The 20,897-nt window shown below is 33.8% G+C and overlaps 1 protein-coding gene across 9 annotated transcripts in view; it reads right to left on the reverse strand.

Moving 5' to 3' along the window:
• Positions 1 to 20,897, reverse strand: part of CEP170 (centrosomal protein 170) — a 99,156-nt gene that overhangs the window by 43,753 nt on the left and 34,506 nt on the right. For all 9 annotated transcript variants that reach the window (XM_054821073.1, XM_054821072.1, XM_054821071.1 and 6 more), the window contains exons 4-9: positions 19,837 to 19,918; positions 19,255 to 19,310; positions 18,980 to 19,142; positions 17,486 to 17,620; positions 8,748 to 9,224; positions 5,471 to 6,117 (exon numbers count right to left, since the gene is read on the reverse strand). In XM_054821073.1, the coding sequence (XP_054677048.1) occupies positions 5,471 to 6,117; positions 8,748 to 9,224; positions 17,486 to 17,620; positions 18,980 to 19,142; positions 19,255 to 19,310; positions 19,837 to 19,918 (1,560 nt within the window). The remainder of the gene's footprint in view (positions 1 to 5,470; positions 6,118 to 8,747; positions 9,225 to 17,485; positions 17,621 to 18,979; positions 19,143 to 19,254; positions 19,311 to 19,836; positions 19,919 to 20,897) is intronic.

Raw genomic sequence — 20,897 nt, forward strand, 5'->3', positions numbered from 1 at the left:
CCCTATGCTATAACATTCTAGATTCCCTGGTTAGCTAGGCTGATGAGAATTGAAACATACACATAGCCTTGATTCTGTTCCTTCCCTTCCCACACATGGGAGTTTACTCTGCTATAGCAGGTTCTACAAAGTACTTCCATTCAGAACTATCCTGAAATGAAATTGGCTTGAAGAAGAAAAACAACAAACAACTCTACACAAAACAAAAAAGGAATCCCCAAGAAAACCCTCTAAGACCTTGCAAAAACTGTATTGATTTGCTTTTTATATATTGCAATAGCCTTGAAGTATTTAATATTCCAAACACATTCAGAATTGTTTGCACGTTCATTTATTAAAATGTATTACTGGTAGTACTTTGGTTTATTGAAAAAAGGAAACTCATTAGCCTCATAATTTGCAGTCTTTTGATATCAACAAAAAGGAAGATGAACTGCAGAAATATCATTTTGAATTCTTTCATCCCCTGACAGACTTACCTTTTCTGTGGCCTAGGAAAACTTTTTAACCTGATATGACTGCTGAGAACAAATTCCTTCTAATAGAACAAATTTGATTACTTAAAAAATGTAAAACACATAGAAAATTTACAACTCAGTGCAAAACAGAGAGCAATTGTGTTAACAGAAGAAAGCATTGAACCTAGAATGGTTAGATGTAAAGGAAAAACATTATGTGTTAAAGGCACATTTATGTGTTAAAAGTAACACTGAAAGCATGTTCTAAATCAAATCAAGATCCTGATTTTTTTTAATTTGTACTTAGCTGTTAGATGCAACAATAAGAGTACTATTCTGCTAGAATTTTAAAAAGAGCTCCAGAAGTATAAAAAGAGAGCCAGCATCTATTACTCAATCATAATTTTCTTTCACGTTAGTAATGTATTTACTTTCTGAACCTGTTTGCCTACTACTTCTCTATGAATTTAAGTGACATTGGAACACGTGGATGCAGAGATATCATTGGCTAATGAAAGGACTTTTAGGAAGCAAGGTTTATTGCTATATTTCAAGTGTTCTCTATTTTTAAAGAACATTAAGACACAACCATACATTTTTACTGTAGAGAACAAGTGAAAAGAACACATGAGTTTGTGAGGAAAAGCACTGATCTAGCTTCGAATTTATATTTTGTACGCTAAAGGTGACAGAGGACCATATGGAAACCCATGATAGAATAAAAATGCAAGTGAACTAGTGGCAGGAGAGGGAAATGTTCAACACCTTTCCATACCAGTAATACTGGCAGTATTCACTCAGTCTCTATATATCAAAAAAACAAGGGGATTTTAAAGAAATAGTAATAATATCAAGTTACTAAAAAATAAAATGAGTCCTAGAATATGCGTTTCACAGAAAATTACAGTAATTAAGGTGAAGTTTGTGTGCATGGGTTTGTGTTACTTGTGAAAAGCACAGCTGGATCCCAGGTAAGCACAGGAATTTTGTGGAGACGGCATTCTCATCAGCTGATTGACTAAGGAGCGAAAGGCAGTTACAGTGGGTAACAGCTGAAGATTGCGACTGTTTGCAAATTATAACCACTATCTCTACAATGGGAACTCTGACAAATCTTTCCATTCAGAAATATCATTAAATGAAATTCACTTAAGCAAAAACAAACAGAAAGCCCCCTAACCCATACTCATTTTCCTTCTGTGACAGTTTCATGTTTTGATATCGGTCCTGAACCAATGTATGTGTATTATATTTTAAAACAGCAATAACTATGAAATTTTCTTATGATGGCTGCTTCTCCTAATAACACTGCCAGAGATTTCTCCTAACCTCTACAAAATCTGATGTTGTAGGGTTTTTTGGTTGGGTTTTTTTCTGGCTTTTGGTTGGTTGGTTGTTTTGTTGTTTTGGTTTTTTTTTTTAAATTTATGTATTATGTATTTTTTAAAATTTATTTTTTTATTCTCGGAAATGTTTGTTTTGTTCTAAGAGACATGATGCACCAATTCTAAGCATAAGTAACCTGTTCAAAGCTGGCCAGAATGCAGTGATATTTATTTCCTCTGACAAGATTTATGAATAAAATTCAAATAACAGCTCAGAAGAAATAATTAGCATTCCTGAAATACTAAGTAATTACATCAGTTCATATCATGGCTGATCTAAGCATAGAAGATTTTAAAATACAATCAATCTAAATGATTAACTGACATACAAGTGAAACAGGAACAATCTTTGGAGGACTCCAGGTGTGTCCAGGTCCTGCATCTTTTTTTTTATGTTTACAACTGAAAACTATATGCTTACTATTTTTATGACATACTTTATTTCTTTGTCCTAATATCCAATCTATTTTTTTTTCAATTTGCAAAAAATTTAACAAATTTCTCATTTCCTACTCTGTGGGCATTTATATAAATTGATTTTATTCCAGTGACCTTGCCTGCCACATCTTGGTATCTTCTCTGATTTTAATTTCATTGGCTCAGAAAATTACGTAGGTGTTGAAAGTTGTGTAAGACACAAGCCTCAATGTTTTTGGAATCTTTCATTTTAGGTAAATGGCAGACATTCACTCCAAGACAGTCATCACTGCAGATAAATGGTTACACCACCCCTCTCTCTTAGGGAAAAGGATCTCACTAAAAATCTTTTATCTGTTACTTAGAAAATGTCTTCCTCTTTCCTTCTTATTATTTTTGTATCTTTCTCACATTCTCTTTTCAAAAGTCAGGCTTTAAAATTGTCCTTGAGTCTATTTCCTAGAATCTTTATTAAAAGGCTACATTAAGCAAAAATTGCATTTTTGAAGGAAACAATATAGCTCAACATTAAGGTCTTTCCCTCCTTTTCTTATAAATTAGATCGATTTTTTTTCAATTTTTCTGAGAATTTTAACTTTGATTTCCTGCATATCTCTCTTGAATTCTTAACTCATAGAAGCATTATTCATCACACCTTGATTTTTGACAAATTAATGCCACTCTTGCATTTGTGGTTTGCTCTTATGTTCCTTTCCAGAGAAAACTCTGCCTAGAGGAGTAAGGCTAAGGTTTAGGTTTCCCAAGTGAATGAGTCACACTGAAAGTAATCTTTGGACATTTTGGTCATTCTCACCCTTTCTTCCAGTAAAAAGGAAAAAATACCCAAACCAGAAGTATTTTATTCCATAGGAAATTCTTCAGGTAAATCATACACGGATCTTAGCATCATTCTAATGTAAATTGTTACTGACAAGCCTGCATTATTTGTGCAAATGTTTTAGAAAGTCATCCTTGCTATTTGTAGTGTATTTTCACCCCAATCTTGGCAAATGCAACTCTTGAATTTCAGTTAATCTTTTGACCCAACAGACACTCTTAAATGAGATTCAATTAAGCAGGCACTGTAACTGCTCAGAAAAAGGACTGTCTTGCCAACAAAGAAAGAGAGGTTATACTGGAATTATTGATAAAACGCACACCAATAATTCTCTTAAATCTTCAGTAAAGCAGCACAGCAGTCAACAGGCTGACAAAAGTCCCTGTCTTATTCCTCACTTATTCACCTTCAGTAAAGTAACAGAATCTACAGTATTAGCAATTTAAAATAGGAGGGAAGCGAAGCTGAGCTCAGCTGGAGGAAGAAATTTTGGCTTCCATTTGGTTTTGATTTTCTTCACTGGCTGTTTTTCTGCACTTCATAAAAATATCATCATACTTCTTTCACATTACCAAATCAAATAAGTGTGCAGCAGGACTCTCTGAACGGGGTGTAAAATATACTGTTCATAATACTTCAGTATAGATACTAAAGGAAAAGATACAGAAGACCTCAAAGAAAAACCATCTCTGCTTTACTTCCTAGTCAATCTTTAATTTGTAGTGGTGACACTTTTTAGGGTAGCAGTAAGAGGTATTCATGATATCCAAAAGCGTTTTATGCAACACTAAGAATAGAAACCAATACTTTACTATGATCCCTAACACTTACATTAACCTCCTGTTCCTGAATATCTCCTTTAACAGGAGAGATTTGTTTCAAACAAAAAACTGATATCCTCAATGGATATTAAAGACCACAGTATTAACATTCTTGTAAAGTACATAAATGGTCCATTTCCAAATGTTGTTATTTTTTCTGGTTTCCAAAAAAACCCTGTTGCACAACTATACTTAGCAAAAACAGGACTTACACATTTTCTGATGCAATTTAATTGAAGATTTAAAATGTAAGAAATAAATGGAGATATTTACAGTTACTAAGTGAAAGCAATGTTGTTCTTTAATATTCACTTGCTTCCTTTGGAAAGCTTTTAGTTCTCAGAAGTTCTTTGAACACTGACTCAAAAAAGTCAAAAGTCTCCTTTTCAGAATCCATAAGAGGTGAAACCATTATCTTTATGATTTTATTGAAGGCAGTTCTCTTTATTTTAATCCCCCCTCCCAAATGCTCCATAAACACCTTTTATAAAATAAAACCATCTGTAATAAAATTTCTCATTTCCCCATTATGTCAGCACTTTTCTACAAAATCAGAAAAGTGAAGCTAGCTTGTCTTTGAAAAAATATTTTTCAATGTTTAGCCAAAATTAATTATAAATGTATTAATGTATTTGTTCAGCTCTGAAAAAGTTTTAGACATACAAAAACAATTCTTAGATAATTCTATAACAAGTAAGCAATGAATTTCCTGTTAAATTGGCCAAAACATTGTCTAGATTTGGATGCCAGCATTCTACAGATTGTTTAGGAAAATACAACAATAACAGAAAAAAAATCCTCCTCAAGAGTCAGTTAAGTCAAATGATTAAACATAGCTTCTCCTACCCATATCTTCCTGTTGAATCCAAAGAAAGAGTTATTTGCAGTTATTTAACTGTAAATATGATTTGTATTCTTATTTATATTGTTACCAAGAAGCAAAAGTTACTTGGTCATCATAAGATTCCTAAGCCTAATGAAGCATATACCTAGATATTATATTCAAACTATGAAAATGACATTGCTATCGTATAAACATTTTTGCAAAATGAAAGCATTCTTATACTTACTTTCTATAACGGATGCTGAAATTTAAGTTACCGTTATTGAATACACTTTTTATAAGTATAGAAAACATTTACAATCTATTTCTATATGATAATTTGGATGGAAACAATTTATATACTGAAACCTACAGAGACCATAGGATTTTAAGAACAGGTGAGTATTTCCACACGGACATAATAAATTCAAGTGTAACAACTCATAAAATACCAGTTAATTGAATTCTGTTGCCCAGTATTCTTACAGTACTTAAATCTTTTGAAAATGCATTAAAACTACCAAACTAAAAGAAAAGCAGTATCAAACAGGAATAACTTTTAGCCACATGCCTGCTGCTGCTTTTATGACATTCCATATTTCATCATTATAAACTGGCTTAAAAACTTATATTATTGCAGCAGTTTTAATACGCAGAACTGAAGTGGTAGACTGCTGCCCACACATCACATAACACTTTAACATCAGTATACATTTCAGGTTTCTCACCTTGTCAATCATTTTACGGGCTTCCATTTCTTCAGAATTGGGATTTTCCAACTCAATAGTATAAGTACCTTTGTCACTCTGGTCATCCTCATTGTCCTTTTCAGTAGCAGCAGAAATATGTTGGCTTTTCAACTTTTTGTCCATCTCCTGGTTCTGACTAGGCCTATGGCCAAGGCTTCCTGAACTCCTTAACAATGCAGCTTGTAACACAGGTAATGCAGCAGAGGGTTCTTCTGATTTTTGTTTTAGAAGTTTTGCATGAACACCATGTACTGCTCTGTGATGCAATGAGCTAGCTTGCACAGATGAAGGGACTGCTTTCTCTCCTGACGTAGGTTTCACTCTCTCAGCTCGCGCAGGAGGTGTTGGAGATGGAGATTCTGGGCACACAGCTCCTACATTCTGTGAAAAAGAGTAAGAACGTCTCTTTCGAGGATGGTCTTCATCAAAAAACTCAATCATAAAGGCAGTCTGACTCAAACTGGCTTGCTCTTGCTGCTTTTCTGTGGAATGGACTTTCTGGTGTGACTTTTTCAGCTCCGTATGATGATGCCGTAAGTGTTCTTCAAGTGCTGCCCGCTTATTGTAATGCCGGTGTGCACCAGCATTTTCTGAATCACTTTGTGTACCATCGTCATGCTTATTCCCTACAAGCAAAGCAAAAGAATATATAGCACAATGAAACAAACAAACAAAACCCGAACCCAACACATACAAAAGAAACTGGCAAACTAAGAAAGAAAGAATTTCAATTTGGTTTTCTGTTTAGACTCCAACAGCTTTCATGTACCTGGCTCTGCAACTTTTGTGCAGCTCCTGGTAATGCGTTCAACTTGGTACGAGTCAAACAATGAAACACTTTATAAGCTGATCTGTAACAGCAGTGCATTTGAATTACCCTTTTCATTAATATTCTCATCTGTGAATACTTATCAGTGACTTACAAAAGGCAGTATTTTACCAGCTGTACTATAGTATGTTTCCCAATTAAACTAATTTTGTTATACAGCCAGTTGATTACAAATGACTACTGAAACATTCTAGGCAGAGTTAAGAGGAAAAACAAAACCCTAAAGTAGTAGTTCTGGTAGCTGAAAATACCCATTGAGAAAATACCAGTCACAGTTCATATTGTTGGATTCCTCACGCATTTACAACAGTTTATCATGAGAAATGTCAACTGAAAATTAGAATGAATTCTTTAGTATTTTGAAGAAGTACAATGAGTTTTTCCATCATTTACTCCCCTCAGCATCTGATGTATGCATGTAAAATGGTTGTTATTACTTATTCATTCCACAAACTACTTAGAGATCTATGAATAAGGATTACGTTAGTAAGAAATCATATATACGTCTATAAAGTATACTTCGTAATGATGCCTGAAAATGCATGGAAGGCTGGATACTCGTACACAGTAAGTCACATTTAACACAGAGCAATTTCACATACAATGAAAGTATCTACATTTTTAAGTTTTAGCTCAGCTCCTGGGAAGGAACAGTTTTACCCTCTTTGAACTCTTTTTGGATCAAGTCTTACTCATGTATAGAATGTACAAGTTGGGGAGGTTTTCTGTGCTCAAGAGGAGATAGCTTTTTTTAAGGTTTTCTCACTTACATAGTCAGGATATGCAGCTACTATTCAGTTAAACAGTAATCACATATTGGAAAACCTTACTTATCATGTTAATAGCACTGAATACACAGCTGAAATCCCAATTTACATTCCTGCTTGCTACCTATTTGTACAGTGCCTAAGAAAATGATGTGATGGTTTATATACTTCCAAATAAAAACAATAAATATCAACATCACAGTGAAAGTCATATAACATAATTTCAGCAGCGAAACAACTGTGACTTCAGTACAGCATATTGTAATAAAAAGCTGAGGAGAAAAAACAAAATTTATTTATTTTTTAAAACCAAACTTTCCAAGCGGCTATGTACATTCTCTACCTTTATGATTTGAAAAAGTACAAGTAATGAGTGAGAATACAAACACATCACAGACAATTAAAAAATTCAGGTATTTATTATAGCCATATGCACCCCATAACTTACACCTCTCAGATGAAAATCAAAACTTTAGAGGAGTTTCTGCCAGGAAAAGGCTAAGGCCTTGTAAACAAAACCTTTCCTATTTATCAAAGTGACATGGCTAATATTTTAAAGGATGTTCATGAATATAATACAGTATCATGAAGACTAAAGAATGCTCTGTGATATACTCTAGAAGAAATATTATTATCTTAATGCTAGCACATTGATATAATTCTGTTTTCAAAATTTTATTTTTAGCTTAATTTGGAAGAGTCAGCCTTAAAAAGCAGACTTTTGATCAGTAAGACAAAGCACGTTGTACCCAGTCCCAGCTGGTTTAAGAGCTAGATATGATAATGTTGCAGAATCAAGAAAAATGGGAATTGCTGAGTTAACCTGCTGAAATTAAAAACAGAAATAAGAGAGACTTGAAAAAGTTCTTCTGACTTTTTCATTCTGAAAATTTGAATGTCACTGGAATCTTTTGTCTGACCATCAAAACTACTTTATTCTCTATTCTGCTAAGTGGCATCCAAAAGAAAGTACACTTTTCACACTTAATATTTGATTTAATTTTATTTGAAGTGTCACTGTCTGCAGTAAATGAACATGTATAATCACCTGGAACTCCATTCAACAACAGCATTCTTATCGATACAGTATTCTGCAAGCTTAGTATAAAAATTGAAACTCTTGGTCTCTTGCAGATTCCTGACTCAAACCCAACTCCATCATACATGATCGATTTAGGCAGAATAACTGCAGGTTGTATTCTTTGCCACAAATGATTTTCTCAGAGCACATGAATATTCACAGAACATATGCTATTGGACGAGTTGCTAAAAGCATAATTTGAACTTCAGAGCTTTGATTCTAAAAAGCAATTCAGCTTTTTGAAATAATGAATGGGAAAAAGTGAAACATAAACTTTAAGTAAGGTTTTGGTTTTTTCCTTTTCCCTTTCGTGATCAATGTTTTAAATATCTGATGTTTGCAGCTGTACTAGAATATCTCCAATTAGTATACTTACTGTAAGATGATTTAGGATTTGGTTTCCTATCCTCTTTTTAAGACTTAACACTGCAATAAAATTTCCCAGCACAGATCCTTGCGCGCATGTGGAGCATCTGTGATTTCAAATGAACTCCCCAAGGGCTCAGGGATCCACTCACTGGATGCTGGTGAGGAATCGTTGCTTTCAGAAATAAACATAGCTGGAATTATTCACTTTACCTTTCAGTCTCTTCAAATACACTGGAACGTCACTCTTAATACTTTTGGAATCCTCCTCTGTTGGTTCCCATATCATTCTAGGAGGATTGTTCTGTGCTAGCCAATCTGCTACTTTGCTCTCTGCGGCCATCATCACCGTCTGAAGCCCAGGCAGGTCCTGGCCACTGGAGGAAGAAGGTTTTTTTGACTTGTGACGCTGTTCCGAGGTGAATTTTGTCACGTGATCTTTGATTGTTACTTTTCCTGGAGTGTTGTCATCAAATTCAATGGTAAAGGAAGCATGGCCTGCACCCGCTGCATGGGAGCTTTGGGTGTCTTTTGTTGGAATTTCATGAATAGTGCTCTCTGCTACCTGTGAAGGTTGCTGGAATTCTTTTGTAGGGATTTCAAAATAACTTGGCTCCCTACAGAAAGGATAAAGTTCTTCACTTGCAGCTGCAGATTGCTCCTCGGCTTGCTTGGCATCTGTGCTGCATCCTATTAAGAAAAATAAAAAATATATTTCACAATACTTGGGAACTTCAGGTTCTTCAAGAAGTTTCTGAACTCCTGTAAAGGCCACTTGAGTAATTTCTGGAATAAACAGTAAGATTGTGGGGAAGATTGAGCAACACAGTTCTGGAAAAATAATTCCAGAATTACATATAAAATATATAACTGAAAAGATAGCACGAGCTTTGACTCTAAGGAGTATAAAGTGGCAAAAAGCTCACTTAGAATTTGTAAAAGGAAATTTGCATTCCAAAAATTTTTAGATGATGTAAAGTTCAGATGAGTTATTAGCACATGGAAAACAGGTAAATCACATTAGAGAAATAGTTGAGATGATCATTACTGCAATTCCAGTCTATCAGAAAAACATGAAATCAAGGTGCCCCCAAAACAAGTGCTAGTGATCTGGCTTTCATCTCCTGCAGCGGATAGCCAGTATAATTTTGTTTGGTAAAATTCTTTGAAAAAACATTTCACACATTCACGCAAGATAAACATTAATTCTGGCTTGAAAAGTTTAACACTGATAAGCATTGGAAAGTGTTTTGGAATTCAAACACTTTAAATTTCTACAAAAGATAAACCCAAAGAACCAAGATAAATCCTACTGTCATCTGCTCTTATTTTATTTGTTTCCGTAATTTGTAGATGAACAGAAAAAGTATCAATAGCTGGAAGCATGCAGAATGTTTCCAAACCATGATCTAACTGGGTTAAGAAAGCAGAATGTGGAAAAAGCAAGGGGTAATAATTGAAAGTCTCATTGTATAGCTTGAATGAAGGTTAAAGTTTCTTGTGGTTGCAACAAAGTTACCAATGTGCCTTTAAGAAAACAAACCTGGTTGCAATTCATGAACTAGTAAGCTAGCCAAAATATCAGGTGTAGAAATGTGCTATAAGTAACAGATGCTTGAGATGTTAGCAGCAATGGCAAGATACATTCCCGCAAAAGAATTCTGAATAGCTCCTATGTGATTTATCATGAACCACGTTAAGATGTTTAAGAAATCATTTTAGGTTGCCCAGTAAAGGAATAAGAATGCAATTAATAGATTTCTGGTGCTAAAAATAGCTACACGATATCAGCTGAGACAGTTAACATTTGTGTATGAAACTATTATGCAATAAGGTAGCCACAGAAACATTTATACTGGAGTCAGGAGTTTAAGGGGTAAAGGATGCAGGACAGCATAATGCACCTATGCTGTTCTGTACAAACACATGCGTCTTGTGAAGATTTAGGAAAAAGTTAAAAATTATGAAAGAAAAACGGATGGCAATTTGATACAGATAAATAGAATTAATCAAGGGACAGTATAACAGCTGCAAAAGTTAAAAAAAGAATGATGTTATGGAGCGATAACAAACATAATACACATTCTTTATTATTGCCATGCTTGGACACCAACAGGATAAAATAACTTTGATGCGGGTAACACAACTATTTTAATTTATTTTAAGTAAAAGTAGCTGTTTCAAACACAAAAGATGTTCAGAATACAGACACTTTTTATATTGCGCTGTTGCATTCCAAGAATACCCTAGCTAATGCTTTTCACTGCACTGTCAGCTACCTCATCTCCATGGGGTAGTTTTCAGGCACTACAACAGCAACTCCCTGCTCCCCTCCCTGGGAAACAGAATGCTTTTTCAGTCCCCTTCCTGAAAACACTTATGCCAGCAGACAAACCATGTAGAATGAATCTATTTTACTGATGTAAAGGTCATTAAAACAGCTTCTATGTTTAGACGGAAAATGTACAGAAATAAACAAAAGTCGCACTTCGCAGCTGCTAGATTTTAGGTAAACTACCATCACTCTCTGTTTGTTTCATCCAGCTAACAAGCTCTAGTAGGATCAAATCTAGAGCCAGGATCCTTACAGTATGCACCACTGTCATGGAACAGAAAAGTAATCCACCAGGGAGCCCGTTCATACAGACCTTTATTTTTTCCCTATAGTTCTATTCAGAAGAGCTCCAAGCCTACAATTTCATGCAATTCCTGTAACCAATAATTAAGCAAGATACAGTGTTCAAGGCTCCTTCAAAAGATAACTGGCTAATACAGCATGTTTTCAGATATATTTCCTTTTTTGGGCCAGGCAAGAGCAATCTACTGGCCACACAAGAAATAATATTTTTCAGTAAATATGAAATAACTTGTTTATCATCATCTTTTGAAAATTGTAAGATTATAGTCAAACTGCATCAGATGTATGGTAGGCTTAGGATCTATAACATTGGCTTGTCAGCACTGATGGACAATTTCATAAAAAAAATTTTCCCTGTGAAACTTGCCTGCATGAAATTTAACATTTGAAATCAACTGTTTATACTGCAATGATATGCACAGCATTTGATTCTAATATGTTTGATTAAACAGATGCAATAATATTGTTTGAATCTAAATTATGACAGAGTTTAATCAAAAGAAGTGAGAAACTGAACTACAACTAAATTGTAATTTTTTCTAAACTAGAAAAATTCTTAGAAAGGATATAATGAAAAATATCTGAAGTACAAGTTAATAGTAATTACTTAAAAATTCTATTTTCAGCCTGAAGTCCTTGCATTTTTAGAAGAGTTAAATACATCAAAATTTATTAGAATAAGGAATTGAAAACAATGAGGAAACAAAAACTTCATATAGATCCTGACCTGAACCACCCTTCCGAATTTTTCACCCAAATGCTCAATGGAAGCTCTTACAGCTTTCTAAATATTACAAAGAGTGATCTATAAAACAGCCTTACCTTTGAGATCCTATTATAAAAAGTCATCTGCTGAGATGAAGGAAATTATATATCAGACTAAATACGGATAGCTTTAATAGAAAAGCCTCCAGCAAATACTGAAGATAGTGGTCATCACAGGTCTATAATTTTTAAACAGTACAAGAATAGTATCTGTACAGCAAAAAGGGCAACTGTGTGGAATTGAAAGTGTTACTTGGGAAAATGAGAGGATAGATGAGTTGTGAACTGGCAGAGTGAAAGGAAAAGGGGCAGAAAAAGAACCAGGGTATCCGTAAAGAAGGAGCTCTCATTCTAGAATGGTCTAGCACTACAAAAGACAACTGTGCAACAGTTTCTACAAGGCAAGTGAGGAAGTAATAACTGTAGCTGCTACCCAGGTGTAGTAAGACCATTAATGAAATAATGAGTCTAGGAAAGGCTAAGAGGGAAACTATGTTATATTTGGGAAATCATAGTCTTAACCAAATGGAAATTGAGGGAGATTCTTTCCTAGAATAACCTCCGAGATGATCATCAGAAAAGTAACATTTGCTTTTTTGGGTTTTTTTTTCTATTTCTTAAGTTACACGAATAGTCAGAATCTTAAAATTTTACTTGCCAACCTGGACAAGAAATGTCACAGGCGTTCTGTGCTATTCAACACAATCTATCAGATATGCAAGAAATTGCCTGTGTATATGAATGTATTACCATCTGCAAAGATAGGAGGAAACCTCAGAAAATACTTTGCACAGTCTTCAGATTTTTTTAGAAATTTTCTTTTATTTTCTGCCTTAAAAATCTAGTTTTAAGAATAAAACTTATAAAACAAAATGATCTGGAATTTAAAAAGCAACTCTTGAAAAAAGGCCTGCAAACCTGGAGCAAAATATTTATATGCAGAAGGTATAAGAAACAGCCAAAATATCATACATACACAATACCCCAAAATATTTTTTACATGTTAGCTTTATATTTAGTATTGTGCAATGATATGTTTACTGAACAGCAGCTGAAGTCAGCGCTTTCAAACGCTCAAGAGCACTTCTTTTTTTCCCCTTTCTCCTTCTCTCCATACTACTACTTTTTATTTCCCAGTCACCTTTTAGGTTCTTTTTTTGCTTTATGGCTGAAGCATATTTTTCATTTGTTTTTTAAAGACAAGATTGCAAAAACTACATGTAATGATTCACGCAGTATTAAATAAGACCTTTGACTTTTAATGTTGTCATAACGTCTGATGAAATAATATCAAAATTACTAATTCTAAATAAAAGTGTAAAATAGTATTGTATAAAAATCCCCACCACTCATATCATTTAACTGCATGCTTTAAAGGAGTTAAAGTGAAAAAAGTGCAAAACTAATCTTACTTAAATATACTGCTGTGATGGCTCTAAAAAGTTCTGTAAGGTCCTTGTGACATACCATGCACATTTGCTGCTGTAGCTTTGCAAAGCAAGCCTTACAATGCAGCACTTGTATGTATTCCAGGCCAACACTCCACAAAATTCTAGAACAAACTTCTAGGAACGTTAACGTTAATATTAGTGATTAAACATGCATGTGTAATCTCCTACACATACTGATTACACTGGAATTTCTAAAATAAGTCAGCCTGTTTTACCTTAAAAAGACACTGTTTCTTAAATGTGAGGAACATTTAATCTGATATATTGTTATGCAATGCTGGAATTAAAAACTATTTCATGCTAAATGGAAAAAAATATTTCATATTCTTAAAGACTGTTTAAAAATTGACTTCCATTTTTTCTTAGATTTCTGGTAAAGGCATTAATGATGTAAAATTCTACAACTACTCCTGATATCTGCAGAGAATGGAGTTTTTGCTTTTCCAGGAATAGTGTAACGCATGGCAATAATAATTACACACCTGATAAACTTGCCAATAACATGTAAGTTTAACAGCTGCAGCATAGATAAAGTCACACCACAGGTGTATATGCAACTGTTCATTTTAATACAGACTAGTAGATCTACGTATCATTAAATTGGAGCAACATGCACGTCTGAAAAAAGCAGAAAAGTTTTTTCTTTTTAAAGTTTTCCAGACTATTCTGCTCTGTTAGCAAATAATTTCCATTAGTGAGTTTCCATTGTGATAGAAAGACAGTAACATTGAAATAATCTTATTAACTCGAGACTGTAAAGACTAATTGTCTATAGTTGGCTTAGCAGAAACAAATCTCCCATTTCGGTCTCCTCATTAAACCTTGCCCCATCTGCTATAATTCATGCCTTCTTTTCTATTCAGTGAACAATCATGTACCAAACCATTAAAGCATGAAGTAGATTCTTCACAGGATTCATCTGTTAAAATGAGAACAGGCTTTATCAATTTGAGTTACTGAAAAAAAAGTTTAAGAACCTATGTATGTGAATTCACCTGTAATGTACTTACTTTTAGGCAGTTAACATAAAGAAGCACATTCCAAATCGGTATTTTAAATACTTAATACAATTTAGCCCATGAAAGAACAAATAACTACATCAATCTTGAACGTTTTTTTATTAAAGTTCGTTTTTATTTTAAAAATATCCAAACATGGCAGTCTTGTGAAGTTTCCAATTTCCTTTCATTAAAGTGTTACTTTATACTGATTTCTAATCTTTATATTAATCTACGTTATGAAACCTAAGCGCATGAAGAAAACACATATTAAGTTAATTTTCAACAAGTTAGTGTTTTCATGGAATGTAACTGTAGGCCAAAGGGGCCCAAAAAGCTTATGTCTCCATTTTGTAATTGTATGAAAACATTCAGGATGGTTTTTTTCACACTTCTACAGAGACATAGAGTTAGTGTTCTGAGATTGAGGAAATGTGTCCATAGAGGCAAATGTCAACTCTTATCTGATCTGTTTCCTCAGACTGCCAACACTACTGAAAAACATCTACAACAGTCAAAAACCAGACTAGTAAAACATACAATTAATGTCTACTCAGAGATTAATTGATCAAGATAACTAAATCACTTGTCTATACAAGGAATTTTAGTTCCACATCCTCCCAAATTAGATTGTTTTGCGAAAATGTCAGGTTTTGGCTTTTTCCCAGCAACGTCTTCCTATAACATTTCACATAAGCTTTTGTTTAGATCGTGCTTACTCAAACTGATTTCCATTCTTGCAGATTTCTTAGTCTTTCAGTTTGAGGAAATAACTATTCCTACACTCTACTCATTCTATTCATGATTAAACAACAACATAAAGAAAAGGGATTTCTAACATATGCTGTACGTTTAAAAAAAAGAATCTATTTGCCAAGAAGGCACTGGGCCCAAATTTTATTGTTATATATAGTGTATATATAGGGAAAACAAACAAAATCCATTAAACACTGTAGAAAATACTGGTCCATTTCTTCTACTCATCATTTACCTTATGATTTCAACTAAGGCAAAGCATGTCAAAATCATACCCATTACTGGAGTTCTGTCTAGAACAAACTTAATTTTGTCTACTATTGAAACAGATTGCAACTCCTTGATTAGTTTGAGAGGAAGTTGGAGTCTTATTTTTCTTTAAACTCAGGAACTAAGACAGAAGCACTGATCACTTTCTGAAAAATCTCTTGGTAAAATAAATACAAGACCATGTAAACCATTTGATGCAAAATTGCTTCTGAAAAAGCAATTTAAATTTATGAAAAAATAAGAATAGGCATGCTATTAAATAGAAGCTGGAATTTTGTGTTGCCTTGTTAATGGCATGACATCAAAACCACAGACTTCAGGATATTACTTTTTGATAATCCTGTATTTAATGAGGGTAAATAACGTGCATGTTTTTAAAATTAAAACAACGTAGACAGATACATGTAAGTATAAAAAGCTTGCTGAATTCACATTTTTATTATATTAGTTTGCTACAGACATTGGCATCTAAGGAATAAAAACACAGATACTATACACTTTATCATCTGTGTTTTGGCATATACATCAAGATAGAGTCTCACAGGTTTCATAGCCAATAATTAATGCTTCCTGTAATCTGGAAAGCAAGAAGAATCATATGGCTAGCAAGTCTATCAATGACATGAGTTGAAGGTAAGGACTTAATTCTTTTTCTTTGTAACTGATGACATACATGCTTTTCCTTTTTCTTGAGAAAAATGGAAGTGGAACACCATCTAACAGTCATTGCCTCTCATTATTACTGCCATTAGGAACAAAATGTGTATTCCTTACAAATGCTTAAAAGTGTTTGAAGAACGCATTTCTAGACAAGATTTGAACTGTAGAATTATAGATCACTAATGTATGATATAAAACCTGTACTTAAAAAGCCTCCATAGGAGCACACAATAGCATATTCTACTCATGCTGCATATGGTAGAGAAATTTTTCACCAAAAACCCCAATCAAATAATGAAGTGTTCTATAACTGCACTGCATTATGATGCAGTTCTTTTATATGCAATAAAGTTGTTTAAGTTGCACAAAAACTGTCACCAACTGAAATGTTTTCACCTAGTTTCTTTTTACTACTCTAAACCTTAAGGGACTTACTTTACCGTCTGAGCTGTGACAACTTTAGACTAATATGAAAAAGGTCATGAAAGGCTATGGCAAAAAGTTAATTCCAAAGATGTTGATTTCATTACGTTGAAGTGCTCGTTTAGATTTTCCATGTTTTTAGTTTACTCCAATTCCTTCAAAATAGAATTCATGATAACCAAGGTAACTACTATTACAAGAGAAAAATTCCCACTTCAGTTTAAGTACCTTTAAAATTTGCAAACTTAAAACTTTTGGGCCTTAAATGCATGTTTAAATAGCTAAACAAACATAGTTAAATTTTGTCCTAACTTGAGTAAGTTTTAAGGTTATTCTGCCATTTTATTTATATGCCTAAAGATAGATTTAGAAGCCTAATTATAGGCATTGAGATTTAAGTTTTGGCAATACATACTGTGTATAGACAAGCTAACTAAAAAAACAAAATCTGTATTATGGGGAAATAAACATTACCAGTTCAACTTCAGACCACACAAATCTTTACTGCAAGAGCTATGACATGTAATTTCCACTAATGCAGCATTACTGAATTACAGGAGAGAATGTTAGTATAGATCACCTTATATAGCTAAAAGTTGAATACAAAATAATATAGCACCATTTATTTTCAGAAATTACTTTGATAAAATATCCCTATCCAATCTCTAATTTTGAGCATATAAAATGACAGATATAGATTAAATTGATAAATAAGACACACTGGTTCAGGTAACATTATTTTCTATATTTACTGATAACAAATTATATTATATAATGGAAAACTGATACATTATAAATGAAATCGGTCTCTGGAAATACATAGTTTCTCACAGAGTAAATTTTTTAAGCTAACTTAGTTTTAATAGGCTTTCATCTATGCAAACTGTCCATGAAGCTTCCAAATGTTACTATCTGTTTAGTTCCCTAGTTAAGAATATATGTACTTTACTAAAGAGCACAAACCCTACAAAAATAAGATAACAGACTTACCTGAAGCCCCCATCTCATGCATTTTTTCTTCATGCTTGCTATCTGGCTTACAACCACTTTTTTCATCAGCTTCATCATCACCCCACCAGGCTGGCTGTCCATACAAAGGTGTCCCACGAGGCATGGCAGAAAGATCTATAAAATCAGCCCAAAGCAGAGATTACTCTTCTCTTTAGTTGTGATATTTAGGTTAAAATAACATGGAGAGAGAGTCATTTGCTTAGATCATTTCTCCTGCAAGCTGAAGTGAATTGGTTGCATGCATTTGCCAAAACACAAAGCAAACTTGGGGACTGGATAACTGATCTGGGTTCTAAATATAAAAGCTTACTAATGACCTGATCAAAACTTCTGGCACAAATGTTTATGCAAAGGCAGCTGACATCTCTTATTGTTACCCTGACATATCTGTAAACATTATTTTCTGCTTTCAGTTTGAAGTCATCAGCATAGCAGTACATTCCCAAAAGCTATCTGCTGCTATTTCTGTGAGAAGATTCTCACTTTTACCCACACTGACCTTTCAATGAAATCTGAACTCACTGCATGAAAAACTGATCAAATTTTGCAATGTTGTCAAGGTTCCAAATTGCTGACAGCTACTACAGAGTGCTGAAGGTTACCTTGTGTAAAACATTACTGAGCACAACCACTTTTACATATTTTTTAAAAGTAATAGTTAAATTACAGTACAATTAAAAATGCTATTTCTTATATAGGATGTATACACATGATTAAACACACTTAAACGTAAAGATTAAGTAAGAAAAAACATACTGATATACTTAAGATCTCTACCTTGATGATAAATTGACTGGATTAGTTTTGACCTGATCTCTTAGGAGAATACTTCACCCTGCTGAGATTTAGCTATTCTAGTATCACCCAGATGTTCTGAAGATACTTGAAAGTCTTTATACAAAGTTCTTCTGCAAGCCCTGCACTGAAGTTAAGACACCCACAGCACAGCCACCATGGCACATTACATGAATATGAAAGATGATGTGGAAACAAGACCGAAGCTACAATTTCTACAAATTTTTAAACCACAATAGAACACTTAGGTTCTATCCTGATGCACCTAACAATGCAAACAAACAAACAAAACTCCCACTAGTTTAAAAAGAAATAAAGAGTGCACTTGACAATGTAAAAAGTACAAACTGTTACTGAACAAATATTTTCAGTTAAACTGCAAAAAATAGCAACTTTCCTGCCACAAATGCTGAAAATTTGTGATTTTGGGAAAGAGAAATACAAAAATCTAATAAATGCTGATTAAAAGTCCCTTTATGAGTTTTCTTAACATGTGAATATTACAATAAAAAAGCAGAAATTCAATTCTGAAAGTTATTAATTAATTACACTTAAAGTATGTTTGAAATTTCACATACATGGAGGTTTTACTATCTATATAATTACACAAACATCCAAGCAAAGCAAATAAATATCCTTTCCAAGTTTGTGTGCTTCTGCAGCAAAAATGAACCTTACCCATTGATTTCTCCTCAGATTTCAGTGCTTCTGTAGTTTTGTGGTGCACTTCAGCTGGGGAGTCTGTTACCTTGGACTCTGAGCTTTTGGAGCTGGTTTGCTTCAACCCTTCTGCCTCTGAAGATTTTTGGGATAATTGGAGTTGGCTTGTGAATTTTTCATGCTACATGACATTAAATGGAGAAAAAAAACACCCTCAAAGAGTGAAAAAAATACCCTATGTTACCAGTAACTACATGATGACAGAACATCAGCTAGGAACTGCATGTTGTTACCTTAAGTGCCTCTTCAGGGACTCTCATCTCCCCCCTGACGACAGTAAAAAGATTAGTATGTAGGAAATGATAAGGAAAATAGTGGAAAGATTTCTCAATTCACAAATGGAATTTACAGAACAGCAACAGTTCTGCCATTGGAATGGTGACACTTGTTCTAAAAATATGTCACTGTTAGGACTAGCATGTACAATCATACTCATCAAAGCAAATGCACAATACAATTATTTATTATTTGTACACAGAATATTGAGTAGATGCCTTAATACTGTAATAATACAAGTTCTCTTTTTTTTTCCTTTCGGTAGTTTGCTGAGTAATCTTCTCTACTTGTATATAATCTCATACGATACAAATCTTTGTGTATTTACCTCCAAGAAAAGTAATGTTTCTTAGCAACACAGAAGTTACGCATTAGGTTTTAAATAGTAATTTCTCTAATACAGACATTTTTGTAGTAATAAGAGAAATAAATATTTTCAAAGTTGCTTCTCAAATAGTATGAGAACTCTTTATTTAACACAGTCATACTTTTATAGCAAGAAAAGTGTGTCAGGGCATTGTGCATTTTTATGACAAGGATATCATATCCAAATCTCAATTTATCTTCTAACTTCAGAGTGATGTATGTTTGTTCTGGAATCCTCACATCATTCACAAATGTCTACAAAAATAAATGAGGACAGAAAGAGATACTGTTAAATTCTAAGACAATAAAAGAACAAATCACTTAACTAATTTTATAAGAAAGTTTTCAGCACTGCAAATTTTCTACTGGCCATTCACCAGGGAATTAAGCTATAAGCTCAAATTCCCCCTGCTTCGCAAAATATCTCAAAAGAAAGGTTAAACACCAGTTGCTAACCAGGCTGCTGATACCACACTAACCTTGAAGTTTCTTAGAAGTTTAGCAGTATTTACTGAATTGTTGATTAATGTTCCCTCAACTTAGCACCTCCACTCATTATTTTTCTTGTAGGTTGCTTTTTCAAACCCACTTAGCTGTCAGAATTGATTTATCATCACATTTGTACAGCATTTAACATTGAATATGAGAGTTCTGAGGTAGCTTATCATCTCTAAACATTGTCAAAGGACCTACAGGAAAAATGGACCAAGTTAGTGCATCCAAGTAACTCCACATAGCAGTGATAAAGAATTCAATATATTCCGACTCTTGAAAAAGTAGGTATTACAACATTTGTAAGCAGAAATAACATTATTATACCAGCTAGCAGCAAAGCAGAGCAAATTCCATAGGCTTAACAATACCTTTTGAAAATTCAGTCACTGTTCAATCAGTTATCCTCTCCTGTTGGACACATAGTTGGAGAAATCAGACAAGCTTTCAGAGATGTGGAGAAATATTTATGTACCTGAAAGTTTGCCCAATTTCACTAGCCGTATCAGCTGGTGAAATATCAGTACAGATTACCAATCACTCTGATTTCAAGGTCCAGATTAAACCTAACAGCGAAAAGTAACAAGGAATTTGCAAAAACATGCTGGTATAAATTTCAAGATAACACCTGAGATACATACAATGATGTCCTAGTTTTGGCTGGCATAGAGTTAATTTTCTTTCTGGTAGCTGGTATAGTGCTGTGTTTTGGATTTAGAACGAGGATAACATTGATAACACG

Source organism: Grus americana, chromosome 3 (genome assembly GCF_028858705.1).
Source record: "Grus americana isolate bGruAme1 chromosome 3, bGruAme1.mat, whole genome shotgun sequence".
In the NCBI taxonomy this organism is placed as follows: Eukaryota; Metazoa; Chordata; class Aves; order Gruiformes; family Gruidae; genus Grus; species Grus americana.